This window comes from Sorex araneus, chromosome 10, assembly GCF_027595985.1.
Source record: "Sorex araneus isolate mSorAra2 chromosome 10, mSorAra2.pri, whole genome shotgun sequence".
Classification (NCBI taxonomy): Eukaryota; Metazoa; Chordata; class Mammalia; order Eulipotyphla; family Soricidae; genus Sorex; species Sorex araneus.
In genome coordinates, this window is record NC_073311.1 from 25,270,913 (window position 1) to 25,289,037 (window position 18,125).

The window sequence follows — 18,125 nt, forward strand, 5'->3', positions numbered from 1 at the left end:
CATTACACTTTGTCAGTGCAAAGTAATTGGATTAATTATGTAAGCAATTTAGACCATTTCATCTTGGTGATATATCTTGAGAAAAATGGCATAATGTATTGGATGGAGCTAAAGAATCTAAAGAGACCATCTTGTCATTGCAGTGTGTAATAACTACATTTAGAATAATGACTGCCAATAATTTTACATCATTAGTGCTGAGTGGAGTGTACAGAGGTGGTGGTGGAAATGAAAATTTTCCTTGTGTCTTCTGCTTTTAAGAAACTTTCTAGGAAGTTGAATAGTGGCGTTGGGTTCTGCAGTGCTTTTCTTTCTAAAGCAAATGCCCGTATATAAGTGGACAAAATATTATTATAATCTTGAGAATATTTTACCTTTAATTATATTATGTGTCTTTGTTATGATGACTGAACTGAAAAATTTTAATCTCCGGGATTTTTTTTTTCTAATCTGACACTAGTGTGCCACAATTTGTATCTACATTATACTTTCTTGGTCTTTATAAAGTTGGTGTTTATGATGGGCCTTTATTTTGAATTTATTCTTTTATTCTTTTTCATGATTCTTTTTTTTTTTTTTTTGCTTTTTGGGTCACAACCGGAGATGCACAGGGGTTATTCCTGGCTCATGCACTCAGGAACTACTCCTAGCAGTGCTTGGGGGACCATATGGGATGCTGCGAATCGAACCCGGGCTGGCTGCGTGCAAGGCAAACGCCCTACCCGCTGTGCTATTGCTCCAAACCCATTCATGATTCTTTTTATTGTTGGGGTAGAACCAGATCTGGAAGTGCTTGGTAGGGCCATAAAGTGTTGCTGGTTGACCTAGTCTCACACATGTAAGACATGTGCTTTACCACCACTTCCTGATGCAATGAGAAGCCTCTCATTGCCTCTGTCTTTTGTCCCTGGTGATTCCTGGTGGTTACTAGTCACCACTGCCTTCCCCACTCCCTCCACCTCTATTCTTGTTTTCTGATAACTGGGGGTCAGATACGTGTGTGGCTATGGTGCTCACACAGTTTTAATTCTGGCACTTGCAGCCCATCTCATATCAGGTTCCACTGCTCACACATTTGGCTGCAGGACTCACTGGCGGTTAAAACCTTTAACTGTGGAGTGTGTGCATTTTCTGGTGGTACTGTTCTCTGGGTGCTGGTCCCCACGCGTGCGTATGGGATGGACTGAGATCCACTCTTGGCCATAGTCCTGGAGCATGGTTTTAGTTATAGTATCTGAACAGGTTACACCATTGAGTTCAGATGTTGTCATAAACCTGAGTGCCGTGTTGACAGAAATCTCTCCTGGTGCGGGAGACCTCAGAAAGTTGGACTACCCGGATTGCATCCAGTATATGTGACAGCCTCAGGGATCTAACTCAGCCTCTCGCTTGCAAGGCAAGTGCTTTAGACACCAAAATGTCTCCTAGACCTTTAGACATTCTTTGATTTTGTTTCTTTTATTTTGTGAGACATTGGTATAAATTATAAAATCTACTCAGTATTGTATAACGTATTTTCCAACAAACATGGATCATTTTATTTGCATAGGTTTTAATCGAAAAGATATTTTCAATTGATAATCTCTGTGGAAAAAGGAAAGAATATTTTAATCTAATTTTTAGTTTTGTGAAATAGCACCTTCAAGTGGAGATATTTCTCCAATTTTATCATTCTGATCAGAGGGAATTGGAAAAAGAAATACTAACTGGCAAACACAATAACTATTACAGAAGTTTTTGGAGTGAAAAAGGTTGCCCAATCAAAGAGTGAATTATCATACATAGTACTTATGATTTTCAGATTCCTTGCCATCATTTTGGTTACAACTGCCAAGGGTGTCAAATGCATCTTCCGAAAACAAAATGCAGAGTTTTCACTTGTAAATCTATTGAACTCTTCTTGAATTATGTACACTGCATGTTGCTATTACTTGCTATAATGACTGTAAATGAAGTCCGATATTCTGTTTTTGGGATGACTGTTTTGTCTTTTACTTAGTCATTTTTTTATTGGACTATGTATTGTGTATGTGCATTTAGAGATACACAAAGTAGGTTTTTGACATGATGGTTTACTGCCTATCTCTGTCTGGTTATTTAAAAGTGGATTGCTCAAGGCCCTTAGCATGCCAACTGTGAAGGAGATGGTTTTCAACTGTGTGAGATTTGAACTTCACATCTTTCAAGTGTGGAAGCATTAACACTCTAGTGGTGTTAAGCTTTTTATACCACCTGCTTCCCCTATTTTGAGTTGTGGTGATTTTCCTATGATTGTTTTTGTTGGCACTCTTAAACATCCTGAAACCAACCCTACAGAAATAAGTATAACCATGTAAATGGATTAAATACTGATCTGTGAATCTCCAAAATGAATATTAAGTTTTAAGTTTTTATATATATGCAAAAACTTAAAACTTAATATATATATGTTAAGTCTATGTATAATATATATATAGACTCTTACTCTCTTGGAGGAGCTTGGGGGACGTTATGGGTGCTGGGGATTGAACCCAGACATGGTGTGTACAAGGTAAGCAGCCTGACCTGCCTCTCCCAGCCCCTCCAAGATAAGTCTGGTTTGAGCTGGTTTTTTTTCTTTTGCTTTTTTTTTTTAGTTTAATTTTCTCATATTCTGTAAGTATAAGACCAGGAAATGAATGCCATGTGTACTGAGTTTTCTGATCCTGAAAAATAAGACAAAATTTGAGAGATTTTAGGAGTTTGTAAGCTAGGAAGTCAACAGAAATAAAATTATAAGGTTTCTATACAAAATTATACAATTTTGGTGGAATCTAAAAAAAGTACGTCAGATTTATGTATAAATTTATAAAATTTTCTTTTTATAGAAATGCAATGGGTTTTTTCTTTTCCTTTCTTCCATTCACACTCAATATAACATCTACATTATGAACAATAGTTACAGTCATTAATTTGCTAGGTATTAGGCTATATTCTATAAAGGCCAGCGTCCAGTTCAGCTGCATTAAATAGGTAATATATTTTGTTTAAAATTTCAATTAAACACATGGCTAGAGGATATATAGTCCCCTTGGGGAGTTTGAACACTTTAATGCCAGTAGGGGGATTGCCTAAGAATCACGCTTAGGTCTAGGTGTCATTTGCTTTCCTGGAAATATGATATGAGACAGTCGATTATATTTCATTGCTTTTAAACCACAGAAGCCCACCTGTTACATTAATTCATAATTTTACTAGTTTAGTGGTAAAGGAAAAGATTAAAACGTTTAAACCATTTTAAATGGATTTATAAGAAAAGAAATGTTCAAATTAATACATACTTATATCTCTGATTCCTGATTCAATATGATCTGTTTGAAAAGTCTATTTTCTGAGGCTTCAATAGAAATAAATAAGAAAATCGGATGAATTTCACTCTTTTTTTTTAGGGGGGGAACTATTCCCAAGTAATGTTCATGGGACACCCTTGGGGTAATCCCAGTGACCCCAACAAGCAGTATGTTGGTTGAATGACGGAGCCCAAGATGTGATGCTGTGCAATCCCTGGGGTGCCAGAGACACCTTGTCACCCTGGATGTGGTCAGGGGCCTGCATATTAACCAGGCAGTGTTTGAGAGGCCATGCAGTGACACAGCTTGAACTGCTGTTGGGCATAATAAAATATGCATCCCAAACCCCTGTACTATCTTCTAGGCCCCCTGTATTTCACTCCCTTATTATCGATGGAGTGAATATATTACCCAGTAGTAAAAAAAAATGGTTTTAATTGCAATGATATTTTATTTTCCATGAGAAATCTATTAAATTATAAAGGATGTCTGTTTTGGTGACATTTCGATTAAATGGAAAAAAATCATGTGGAAGAAGGAAATCCTGAATGAAGAAAACATTTTTGAAAATCAGTGTCAGGAATTTATATTGTTGCAAATATTTAGAATAGGCACTATAGCACTGTAGCACTGTCATCCATTGTTCATCGTTTTGCTCGAGCGAGCACCAGTAACGTCTCCATTGTGAGACTTGTTGTTACTATTTTGGTAACAACAAATACGCCACGGGTAGATTGTCAGGCTCTGCCATGCTGGTGGGATACTCTCAGTAGCTTGCTGGGCTCTCCGAGAGGGATGGAGGAATCAAACCTAAGTCAGCCGCGTGCAAGGCAAATACCCTACCTGCTGTGATATTTAGCTGTGTGTGTATAGATGTTCTTCCGATATAGAAATGTTGTCCTTTTTTGTTTTACTTTGTTTTGTTTTGTATTGGTTTTTGGTAACACCTCGTAGTGCTTAAAGTTACCCCTAGTTCTGTGCTAAGGGATTATTCCGGGCAGTGTTTGGGACCATATATGGTGTCAGGGATTGAACCAGGGGTTTGCCATGTACAAGACTAAACACTTTAATCCCTGTACTGTCTCTCTTAACTACTATATAAAAGTGTTTTCAACATAAAAATCTCATTTAAATCCTAAATGAACTGTTTGATTTTTATGTATACTCTATATCGTCATTTTTGAATTGCATAGAGTGTAATTTTTTAATGCATAGTTCTATTACAGAATGCTAGTGCCACCTTCCCTTACTAATACATATAAGAAAGTTACACATTTATTCTATTTTTACTGAATACTTAAAACAAGATTCTGTAGCAGTTCACAAAATCATACCCATAGTTAATGAATCACTCCAACTCCCATCTGTATGTTTTTTAGGAAGTTTCTGTTCATTTCTTCTCCTCATTTTTTATGACCTTGATTGTTTATTTCTCTTTTTCAGTTTACAAGTACTTTATATAACTTAAAATATAACACAAATATATTCATTGAAAAAATATCTCATGTAAATTAACTGGGATATTGCTACTAGTTTATGAAATAATTATATATAAAGTACTGAACACTGGAATTTAAAAATCATTGCATGATTTTGAGAGATTAGGGGTATTTTAATTTGGATATGACAAAGCTAAGTTCCTATCAAATGACTTATTTATACGTTTTCATGCAACTATTTATTAACAGTGTAAGAATTTGAAACCCCGCTGTCTATTTTCACATGTAATTTATAATTTGACACTGCATTGTAAATTGTAAATAATTTCAGCATATTGAAATAAGAATGGTTATCAATTAATTTAAATATACTTATTTAAATTAGGTGGCAAAATTAGTTCCAAAGAGGATATTAAAGTTATTAATATAAAGGGGAAATAATTATGACAAACTGATGATTAGCATAGTACTCATTAAAAGTGAAATGACCAGCATATACAAATATTATTTCAGTCTTTCAAAACAGGCATTGATATATAGAAAATAAGCACTCCTTAGAATTAGAATGATTGTTTTAGTGACCAACCCGAACCTCAAGCTTGCAAAGCTTATAAATTTGATAGGTTATGATAGAATGCATGGCTGAAGGGCATACAGTAAGCCTGTCATTAGCGGTTGTATTGGCATTGGCAAGCTTGCTAGAAATCACAGAGTCCTTTTCACCAGTATGTCCATTCCTTGGAGGCCAGAGGCTGAGAGTGGTCTAAACTATGTGAGGCCTTGGGTAAAATTTTTCTTTTATTCAGTGTGCTAATGTTTTTACAAACATATTTCTAAAACTGTGATAAATCCTTGAATTATAGCTAGGTGTATGTCTTTTGGTGTGTGTCTTTTGATATTGTCCATACCTCATTCACTAGGGTTAACTTGTTGAGATTTTATTCACCCAATATTGCCTTCTCTATTATGAATTATCTGATTTTTTGAAATATCCCACTGTGATTTGTCTGAAATCACATCTTTAAAGGGAGAGTAAGTGCAATTTCTAATTGCTATTTTTAGTTTAATTGACATTTATTATTATTATTATTATTATTATTATTATTATTATTATTATTATTATCATAATCATTATTTTGCTAGGCTGGGGTCCATTGCAGAGCCTCACATGTACATGTGCTTTACCACTTGAACCACAATTCCAGTCCCTGATAGACACAATAAGTCTGTGGGATAGAGGCACATGATTGCATGTGGGTGACCCCTGGTTTGATCCCCAGTTTCAATGTGTGTGACCTGAGAGGGCTAAGGGTGGCCCGCAAAATCCCCAGCATCATTGGGCTCAAATATGACTGCTTTCTCGTATCCTCATATGGAGCTACTGGCTCTGGTGGATGATAACCACTGGGAGGGGCCCCTGTACTTCCTGCACACTTTATGGAAGGCCCCCAAATACCCCAAAACATCAATCTCTGAGCTTTCTCACTATCCTAAGTATCATATATAAACATATATATATATATATATAAAGAAAAACCCAAATATGTAATCTAAGAAAAGGCAGGAGAGGGAGAAGGTAGATGGAATAGAGAAGGGATCACTGAGAAAATGATGGATAGAGGAACCAGTTGGGATGGGAGATGCATGCCGAAAGTAGATAGTGGACCAAACATGATGATCTCTCAGTGTCTGCGTTGCAAGCCACAATGCCCCAAAGTAGAGAAGAGTATGGGGGAATATTGTCTGCCATGGAGCCAGGGGGAGGGTAAAAAGGGGGGGTATACCCCGGATATTGGTGGTGGGGAATGTGCACTGGTGGAGGGATGGGTGTTTGATCATTGTGAGATTGTAACCCAAACATGAAAGCTTGTAACTATCTCATGGTGATTCAATAAAATTTTAAAAATTAAAAAAAAAGAAAAGAAAAGGCAGGAGAAGCAAAGCAAAACACTGGTAAATATGGATAGTATGTCAGACTACATGCGCCATTCTTTATCCACAAGCCTGAGCTGTCCAGGAACTTGAAACATGAGAACCAGTGAGATTTGGTCCATTACATCATCAATAATCCAACAGTCTTTCCATTAAGGAGTTAGCCTCTGCCTGGGTTATTTTAGACCTGGGGCTTTTAGGGAGGAAGAGTGACATTATTTGCTCTACATCTGAAACTGGTTTATATCTGCCTGAAGCCAGCTTGGAGACCTCCAAATCCCTTTTGTCTGTGAAAGACTAGGAAATAAATCTGGGTGATGCGCGTGATCACTACATCATCATATAGACAATCTTCTCATTTTTATGAAATTTACCTCTACTCTATAATCTTATTTTTGCAGAATGAGAAAAGAATAGTTATCATTGCTCATTCCCTCTTGGATGCTATAATCGTTTTTTCAATTATTGTAAGTAAAGTATTACAGTCTCAGAAAAGATGAGGTAGCTTATTCTTCCTCCTCTACTCCTCTCACAACCTAGTATTTTTATTTCATTATTGAATGTACTCAACATTTTTGTAGCTATTTCTTTCGTAGAATTTTCGTGATTTTAATAGCTTGAAGGAATATGTGTGTGTGTGTGTGTGTGTGTGTGTGTATTTCACTCTCTTCCTATACTGAGATCATTGAGAGCATTGATTTCAGTTGCTTTAGCCATTTTAAATACTATTATTATTGTTATTTGGACAGAATGTTATCTAAAGAGCCATAGAGAACTCTAATATGATTACCGAATGATTACTGATTCTTACAGTTACTTATTTTTGAACATTAGACAGTTGCTTAAGCTCAGTGAGACAGTCACTTCCCTTGTAGTATGAATCTGGTATTAATTATACTTTTTGTCTAATGTAAAAGTATAATGACACTATACTATGACTTTAGTAAGAATTCAATATATGCTAAATTTATATCAGAGGCAGCTTGGTGTGGTGAAAAAGTGAGCCCTTTTGTGCAATTCCAAACTTTTTGGATATAATTATTAATGGCCTTTGTGTCATTTTCTTTCTTGAGACTTCCTCTTCATCCATGAAATGATTATTCCGTTACTGCGAATTAGAAATGAGAATGAAGCTTCTACCTTACCAGTGACAGGGTTAAAGCAAGTAGTTTTTCTTATATTGTTTATTGCCTAAATTTTTATTGAGCTTTCCTTTAAACACATTTGAATTCATCCCCGATTACTTTCTTGTCTCTTAGGTTTCACATCTTGATTTTATTACCACTTTTATAGACTGTTTTTTTGGGTTAAGGTTAACCTTCGAACTAAAGTGCATTTTGCATGCAATATATTCCTCTCGTAAGAATTGAGTAACATGCATCAGCAGCATTCTTAAATGTCAAGTATGGATTATCATTGCTCTTCCTTATCCCTTTAATTCAATAGATAGGCCTAAGGCAAAGTGAAATGAACTTGATGGCTAATGTATCACATGGTAGAAACAATTTGCCATTAGTCAGGAATATAATTTTCACCTGAGCTCAGTAGATGGCACATATTTTATTATTCTCACTAGCTTTAGGATGACGATCTTCAGTTATTCTAGATTTGATTAGCATCTTTACTATGTTCTGCATTTAAGATTATGTATTTTGTTTAGCTAATCTGCTTTTCCATTTTCCTGAAGCAAAACCTAGGCAATGACATTCTTCACTTAAATAAAAATTTATATAATGCAACTGATATAGACACCAGAAATATTTCACTTTGAAAGCCAGACTTAAGGTTATTTACTAGTGCTTGAGTGGAGGTAATGTGCTAAGGTTTCATACAAGCAATATGAAAATGCAGGCTACATATTGAAAAAAATGAGAGAAGTGGGTGAATATAAGTCAGGCAGTCCCCCAGTAGTTTGCTGCAATAATTGCAATAACTATCCAATACCTAGCATCATCATTATTATTAATAATCCAATTAATGGTCATGTGATTTTTTTCAATTGTAATGATTATAAGTCAGGCTACTTAACATTTTTTATATACTTATCAAGATACTGCCTTGTATCTACTAGTTATAGCCCCTTTCAGTATTTTCCCATTTCAGTTGTATGAATTAATATTACTTTTGAATTTCTTTTGAGGAAAATGAGCTAGTCATGTATCAAATTAATAATATTACATTTCAAAGGAGATTTTATTTTATTAGTTAATCACCATGAGTTACAGTTACCAACTTATGAACGTTCATGTTTGCATTTTGTTTATATCCCTCCACCAGTGCCCAGTCCCCTCCACCAATGTTCCCAGTATCCCTCCCACCAACCCACCCTATCCCCACCCCCCCAGGGCCCCCCCAACCCCCGCCCCACCCCAACTCTGTGGCAAGGCATTCCCTTTTGTTCTCTCTCTCTTCAAAGGCGATTTTAAACATAAACAATTCCTGGCTTGGAACTAAATAGTTCACTTTTTGAACTGATTTCCAAGTATCAACAACTTAATATAATACAAATTGAATTTCAGAAACATAAAGTTGGTATATCTATGCATTATTTTCTTAACAGAAAACGTATAGTTGTTCTGCCAATAATTAAAATTTTTAATAGAAGAAACATAGAAACATTATTAAATACAATGATTATCACTTCTAAAACCTGACTTTATAAATACTGTAAGACCCAAAGTATTATTTCAGGTTGATTATGAACAAAATCAGTACTATGGAGCCATCTTTTAGCTCTTCCTATGTATTTAACATCAGTTTTATACTCACTTTTGAAATCACAATAGAGATATATTTTGGTGTAATTTCTCATTAATTGATTTTAAAATGCGATATCTTATTAAATTAAGAATTAAAAATAACGTGAAAAATTAGTTTAATAATTCAAATTAATAAATTCACCAAGTTAATAAACTTTTAATACTTTAGGGATTGTGCATACACTTTCTGTTATATAAATGATTTCATAAATAAAATAAAACATCTGTGCTTAATCCTCCCATTTTAACCACCATAACCATTTTATATATTCTAATCTGTAAAAGACTAAGGCACGCAGACGGGCATGTGCACTCTCTGGCTCTCTGGGCAGCTGTGTCTCACCGCCCGTGTTCGGTGCTCTGGAACTGCTGTGTATGGACTGTATCAGGACAGCTGTTGGCCAAGGACAGGCGAAGAAAGAACGAGGACCAAGCTGGTTGCTGATTAGTTACCATTTATTCAATCTTCCATCTTTTTCATCTCCCGCACTCCTTGCTCTGTCCTCTCTCTGGATCTACCCCAGCCTCCATTCTCTTGTCTCTCCTCCCCTTTTCTCTCTCCCCCTTGCTCCTAGGCTACACACAGCCAGGTAGCAAAATCATCATAAGAAAGCCCTTCCTGAGGGCTGTCAAGTTCAAAGAGAACACAACCTAGGGGCATTCCAAAGCCTTCCTGACTGCCAGTATGCAAAATACCTCTTTTTTTTTAAATTAATTTATTCTTTTATTGAATCACCATGTGGAAAGTTACAAAGCTTTCAGGTTTAAGTCTCAGTCATACAATTCTCCAACACCCATCCCTTCACCAGTGCACATATTCCACCACCAAGAATCACAGTATACCTGTCCCCATCCCCCCACCTCCCCAGCCCCCCACCCCACCTGTGTAACTGATAAATTTCACTTTACTTTCACTTTACTTTGATTACATTCAATATTTCAACAAAAAAACCCTCACTATTATTATTTGGAGTTTCTCCCCCCTAAAGTAGGACCTTCTGAAAAGAAAGCATTTGATAATTTGTTTTCTGTTGCTGAGAATGAAGAGATATGAGGTCAAGTGGCCACACTACCAGTTGCACGGTTTTGGATTTCTCTATTTTAGTATTTTAGTAACTAAGTCCAGAGAAATATCTGCCAGAAATTGCATCATTTTAAGCTTGTACCTCTCAGCTACTTTATATCCCACATATGAGTGCAACCTTTCTATGTCTGTCTCTTTCTGACTCATTTCACTCAATATGACACTCTCCATGTTGATCCACTTATATGCAAATTTCATGACTTCATGTTTTCTGACAGCTACGTAGTATTCCATTGTGTAGATGTACCAGAGTTTCTTTAACCAGTCATCTGTTTGGGGGCACTCTGTTTTTTTCTGAATTGTGGCTATTGTAAACAGTGCTGCAATGAACATAGAAATGCAGATATCATCTCTGCTATACCTTTTAGGCAAAATACCCCTTAAGGGGTTTTTCTCCTCTCCTTATTCCAAACACTCATTAACATCTTAATACTAGTTATTTTTGTATGGACATAGCAAGAGATACATTGAGGCCTGCAAGGCTGCTCTCCTGGCAGCATCTTGCCACAGACTCAGACCACAGCACTCAGGCCAGATTAATCATTCCTAACCCTAGCAGGGTCCAAATCTAATTATCACTATTTGGATCATGACAGCATTTGTCCATGACCAAGCTCTTAACTTATAGTTAAGCATTAGACACTTTGGCCAGGCCCATCTCGATGCCAGGTTAGCACACAACTCACCACTTGCCGTGGGTCCGTCTCGTCCCTCGTCGGGACCCTGCTTTGGGGGGTGCTAGGAAGTAAGGGCAGCTGAGGCTTAGGTTGAGAGAACAGATGCCCAGGAGGAAAATATCATGTAGAGTCAAATGACTCCCAGGTTACAAAAGCATAGCATTTGCTAAGTCTTCCTGTGTCCATACAAAAAGGACATTGCTCTGAATAAACTATGCAAAGGACTCAAGGAGAAGAGAAAAACAAGATTTACAAGTCCACAGAACACTAAAAAAGAAGCTACAAATAAACACAGACCAATTGGAGCACTGTGACTGAAGTAACCCAATAAACCTAAACTACCTGAGGCTATGTTATCCTGCATTAATCTATTGTTTTTTTTTTTTCAGGATATTTGGGGTATTTTTGCATCCCAGCCTGAGTGAGGGCTTTAATCTAACCAAATCATCGTTAAATTCAGTAAAACATACTTTAAATTTAAGTGTAACTTTTTTTAGCTGTCATTTTATGATAGTAAATTTGAAGAATAGTCCCAGAATTAGAAGCACATCCATAAGTGTGAGTGAAGGCATATATTTTTGACTACATATTACTATTGTTACCAGTATTTTTTTTTTTAAGTAATGGGATGAGCAAAGTGCACTTAACAGTGCAGGAGACACAAATTAATTTATATCTGTATTGCCAGTGCTGGAGCAATATGAGAATATGATTTAAAGGGGAAACCAGTTCTTCTTTTAACACAAAATGTACAACCAATATGGAATAGTACATTATGAAGTAGTCTCTGATGATGTTTCTAGATTGAAAAATCTATCATTGTGACAATTAGCTAAGCTATAAAGCTCTGCTTGAAAGTAATGAAGATTACCTATCTATTGCCTGGTCTTAAAAGAGGGGAGTAACTAATATATTTGTAGAACTTCTTGTAACTACAATATTTAGCTTCACTGTCACTGTCATCCCGTTGCTCATCGATTAGCTCCAGGGAGCACCAGTAACATTTCCATGTGAGACTTGTTGTTACTGTTTTTGGCATATTGAATATGCCATGGGGAAGTTGCCAGGCTCTGCCATGCGGTCAAGATACTCTCGGTAGCTTACTGGGCTCTCCTAGAGGGATGGAGGCATCGAACCTGGGTCGGCCGTATGCAAGGCGAATGCCCTACCTGCTGTGCTATCGCTCCAGCCCATATTTAGCTTAAGTAGGCAAATTATATTAAAATATAATTTTCAATCAGGTGAATATTCTTCTAAAGTATAATTGTAAAGGGAAAGGGTGATAATAATAAGCAAGTGGCTGCTATATATATTTTAGCTTTATTTCCTTTGTTTTTTCTGCTTGACATTTTTTCCTGTTTGGTAAGAAAATTTTGTTTAATCTAAAAATTATAGGTGACACCTGAAAAGCCTGAAAAGCTTCCTATAGGCTGCTGGACACATGATAAATAATTAGCAGATATGCAAGTTTCTGTTTGTTTTTTACTAATGGGCTAAGCAATAAACTTGGCTCTACTAAAACTGGTAAATTGTTAAAGTAAAAATGGTAAGTTGATTATTAAAGTATAATATGTAAGTAATTTATTTTAAAAAATGTAAATCTAGTACAAATGTTTAACTCAAGATATTTTAACTCCTCAAGAGTTAATAAGAACAAATTTTACTTTTTGAACATGGTTGTGAAACCTAGTCATAATCTTTTATTTAGGTCCTGCATAATACTTTCTGCTTAGTATTCTATAAGTACCTAAACTTGTAAAGGAATGAGTGAATGTGAATATAAAAGAATCAATGATTGTATAGAAGAAAGTCAATCTTATCCTTTAAAAATGGTAATAAAGGGCTTATGGTGGAGGAAAAGCTGTTCCTAAGTTAAAAATTAAAACTTAACAACATTTACTGTTTTCTAAACTTAATTTAACTATTTCATTTAATTTCACCGGACATAAGTTTTCTCATCAAAATTAAAAATCATGATGAGTTTTTGCAGTTTAAGTGAGAAAATAGATAAAAAGTATTTTATTCCACAGCATTTTAAATTCCAAAGAACCCATAAACATGATGATGTTACGCTGTTGGGAAGCTGTGTGTTTGAGTGTCATGGTTCTCTTTGCAGGTGAAGCGTACATGCGATTAAGTAGGCTCCCGGAAGCAGAGCATTGGTACATGGAGTCATTGAGATCCAAGACTGACCACATCCCTGCTCATCTCACTTACGGAAAACTGCTAGCTCTAACTGTGAGTTACTAACTACCTCACCACTGCAAAAAGAGTTCTCTCCTTTCAGACTAAGATGATGGGTTTTAGAATACTGGGTCTTCATTAACACAGGCTGTTAGGATGCAAATATGGCAAGCAGGCTGATAGAACCCTGGATAGAACAAACAGAAAACTATATCTTTGGGCTATGGGATTTGCCAAAGTTAAAATGATTTACATTTTGAATCTGGATCACAATGGAAATAATATAGAAAACAGCAACTGTAGGATTATATAACAAATTGGTCATAGGATATGTTTAAATATTACCCTCTTATATCAATGTTAATGTTAACCCTAGATTATCTATAATTTATAAATTAATCTGATTCTAGTTAGGAAGGTAGGAGTCTCTTCATGGTGTTTTATCAATGCCACCTGGTATCCCTATTCTTTGGAAATCATTCAGTAAGGGAAGTATTTGCCATGTGATCAGCCACTGTGTGACTAGTGGTGTTCCTTCAATATAGTTTAATTCATTGATATTAATTTGACTCATTCTAACATTATAACTCCCCCCAAGTTGTAATTTCATGTGTTACAAATGATAGTAATGTTTTTTACAAAACAGAAAAGTAAGTGTGTGTGTGTGTGTGTGTGTGTGTGTGTGTGTGTGTGTGTGTGTGTGTGTGCGCTACTTATAATAGTACTTATAATAGTACTTAGGGACTCTTCCTGGCTTTGCTCTCTGGAGAGGTCCCCAGGTGAGAACCTTATGTAGTGCCAGAAATGAAACTGGGGTTAGCAATATGCAAGGAATGCACCTCACTGCCAGTAACTGACTTCTGGTCTCATATTGGGTTTTGCTTAAGTAAAATTTCTGAGTTAAACCAGATAATAACTAGAATCAGTCTTCAGTTATAGCCTGAATCTATTTTTTAATTTTAGTAGACCACCTAATATCTCTCCAAAATACTAATTAAAAAAAAAAACACTTGAAAATCAAGGACACTGTCAGGAAAATGACATTTTACTCTGTGAGTAAAATGGAAAGTTATCTTTGAATTATTTAAACCGATAATGTTTATTTCCCAGAGAAGATGATGATGATAGATTTAACACATGAAACTGTTGTGTAAATATTCTAAGATATCACTAAAATGCTGCTAAAAAATTATTTATCACACTTAAAAATGTCTAGATTTGACCGGAAAGATAGTACAGCTGGTAATATACTTTCTTTGCACTTTGCCAATCTGGATTTGACCCCTGGCACAAGTATGCCCTGAGTATAGAGCCAGGAGTAAATCCTCAGCACAGTTGGCTGTGGTACAAACACCCCCTAATTCTGCCCCTCCCCCAACACACACACAAGTACCTAGGTGTGTTTAATAAAAGATAACAGATATACTCTATTGCGTAGTTGAGCTCAGAGTATAATAAGAGAGTTTCCCAGGAACTAAAAGACGAAACTTTAAATCAGTACCAGGAAAGTAAGCATTAGGCTTAACCAGTGGACAATTGAGAACATTTACTAATTGTGGCAATCCATGGAAAGGAATTTTGTGCTTGTTTTTATTCTTTCTGAAATAGGCAAAGCTTTAGACTATTGGAAGGTCGGGAATAAGATGTAAAAGTAAAAAAGGAATATTCATAACTTCAGTAATATGATAATGTACAGTAAATTTGCATACCTATACAAGGCAGAAGATCATTGTATAAAGAAAAATTGGAGATCTGAGTGGAGAATAATGGGAGTCTATACACCGCTCTCTTCCCTTTGATCACAAAGACCCAGCATTGCATTTTGAATTCACTTGCATAATTAATTCCTAGTTTAAGAAATCAAATAAGAATCAGTCTACTGAAAAAGTCTTGTTGAAAACATTATAGTTGATGTTCTTCAGAAGAGCACAATTAAATCTAAACTGATCACAAAATAGTCCTGAAACTAATTTGTCAAAGCAGAGAAAATGACCATCCAAAGATTTAGAATGAATAAAAATGAAATCTGACATAAAAAGAAAATAAAGACCACCTGGAGAGACTCAAGATTTGGGGGAAGCTGACATAGAAGGAAAAGTCAAGTAGTATAGACAGGGCTAATTAGTGGGAAAAAGAGTCAGGTCTTTGCCCCATACACACAGGGCCAGCAATAAGGTGGTCACCTGCAGGTAAAAGACGAAACTCAATGTGATGGAGAAAGTGACTGAGAGTGCTTCAACGATCAAAAGCAGGTGGAAAGGAGGAATAAACGAAATGTCTGGTGTCAAAAAAGTACATCAGTTTTGTCCTCCTCTCATTTAAAGTATCAGCAACACAAAATTTACACTCCCAGTACTGGCCTAGTACTCCCAAGCATATGACAAGACATTTTTGACTTTTGATCTAAAGAAATCATATTGTAGAGAAGAGGTATCCATCAGCATCTACTTGGAGGTTATCTGCGAATGACTTGCTCCTGAACTAGATTGCAGGGTAGATGTCTGTCTCTAGTTTAGAAAACTCCCCTATACCTAAGGAACTTCACTCAGCATTTTTACTCACTCTTTAAAGATATCAGTAATATTACAGGAATTGAAAATAACAATAAAAAAATAGAACTGAAACAAATCATTAGGAGAATAAAACTGGAAGAAACATGACAAAACTCCAAAAATTACTTGAGATGCTAGAAGCATTTCAGAGAAGATGCCATAAAAGGGTTTCTAATGAAAAATTAAGAAAGAACTTTTAGAAATTATAAATATTATGGGAAAACATTTGTATGGGGGCAGTAGAAAGGTGAGGGAATCTTTTCATGTGCAAAGAAAAAGATGAAAACACCTGCAAAGAATTTATGAAAGAAATTAATGTTGGGCCTCATAAGTAGGAAAATAACAGAGAAAGGGATAGAGCATTACTCATAATTGAAGGGTACAAATTGCTATTTCTGACATTTAAAAGATCATAATATGTCAAGTTTAATCAGTTGGAAAAAGTTTGTTTTATCTCTGGAAAGCCATTTCCATTTCCTATTCTGATAGGATGGTAATTCACACTCCATTACATAAGAATAGAACTCACATATATCTCTTGCTCCTGCTGCTGTATGTCGCACGTTGGAAACATTCTTTTTATGTTAATAAATGACTGCTTTCAAAAATTTTTATAGTGTGAGATGTCTGATTAAGCAAAAAATATCATTTAGAAAAGAAAACACTTGATCTTAAATATACTGTTTCTGAATATACTATATTCAGAATATAATCTTTACTATCACATAATCATTGTTCCATTTTTTAAAAATTCTGATGCATTTAAAAATAAGCTTTACATAATCTTTGTACTGCATTTTTTTTTAAAAAGTTGACACGGGCTTTTCATTGATTATGCAGTAAAACATAGTTCCTTGACAGGGACACGATTTTGGATATTAAAAAGTGGTTTTTATAAAAATATTTTAAAGCATCTCTTAAAAGCAGGATTTAAAATTTTCAGCTTACATACAGAAATGAAAATGAATGAAGGACTTAGCCATGAAAATTCAAATTTTAATCCCCCCATTACTTTCATAGTTTCTGACTTGCTGATTAGATGAAATATAAACCCAATTATGAAATTACTGAAATCATAGAGCCAAAACCTCAAACCATCTTTAACAGTTTCTTTTTGAATTATGAAATTTGGCAAATTTATAATCCCTATGGATTCCCTTTGTTTAATTTTGGGTTTCTTGGCTTGGTAATATGCCATTGACTTGACATGGAATTGGCAGGATGGAAAATGCCACACATTTTGACTTTGACTACTTTGAATAAAACATATTATTAAATGGAATAGACTGTTATTTTTAAGACATGAAGAATTGAAAGGGAATGGTAGATTCACTTTTTTGTCAAAATTAAAATTGATACATAAACTTCACACACAGTTATATTAGAATTAGATTGTAGAATAGCATATCAGAATTACATTTTACAAGACAGATTAGGAAAATATATTTATTATTGTGCTTTTAATATAACCGGTGAAATTGTTTCTATTGTACATCTTTGTGCAATTTTTTTAAAAGAATTTATACAATATTTATGGTATTTTAGAAAGTTCAAAGGGATTTAGTTTTCCAGAAACCTTTAACAAATTCCATAGATCAAATCCTTTTTTGATTTCTCTGCCAAAAATGCCCTTTCCTTCTCTGCCAGCTCAAATTTTATTTACTCTGTGAAGTCTTGCCTTGAGTCTTTCAAGCAATTATTTTTCTCCTTTCTCTGTACTTCCAAAGCACTGTCCTCAGTATCTCTGTAAAAGCACTTCCCAGACTGAAGTACAGACATAAATCTATAGCATTTCTTTGACCCTGTACATGGGACAGGAAGTAAGTCGTGTAAGTCTTTACTTATCTTTTCATCTCTTCAGTATATGGCATTTCAGTGTCTTGGAAACCCTGTTCTGTTCTTTCACATTTTTCTCTTTTAACTTATTTCTGGACTGGCTACAACGGGGCTTATAAATATTTTTGTTTCCAAGCATTTTAATATTCCTCACTAATGCTGATCAGCACATGTATTGAGATGTATTATAGTACACTAGACATTGCTCTAATTCCCAGTGATAAATAACTGAAGGTGAGTGGCATTCTCATAAACACAGCACAAACTTTCAAGCCCCTGAAAGGTCATGGATACAATATAATTGTATATCTCTTGAGGATCTGTGCTTGATATGTGTTATTTCAGAATTTTTTA

At 35.3% G+C, this 18,125-nt stretch overlaps 1 protein-coding gene across 1 annotated transcript in view; it reads left to right on the forward strand.

Moving 5' to 3' along the window:
- TMTC2 (transmembrane O-mannosyltransferase targeting cadherins 2) overlaps positions 1 to 18,125 on the forward strand; it is a 450,942-nt gene that overhangs the window by 304,092 nt on the left and 128,725 nt on the right. Inside the window, exon 8 of the mRNA XM_004602709.2 lies at positions 13,316 to 13,437. Within this exon, the coding sequence (XP_004602766.2) occupies positions 13,316 to 13,437 (122 nt within the window). The remainder of the gene's footprint in view (positions 1 to 13,315; positions 13,438 to 18,125) is intronic.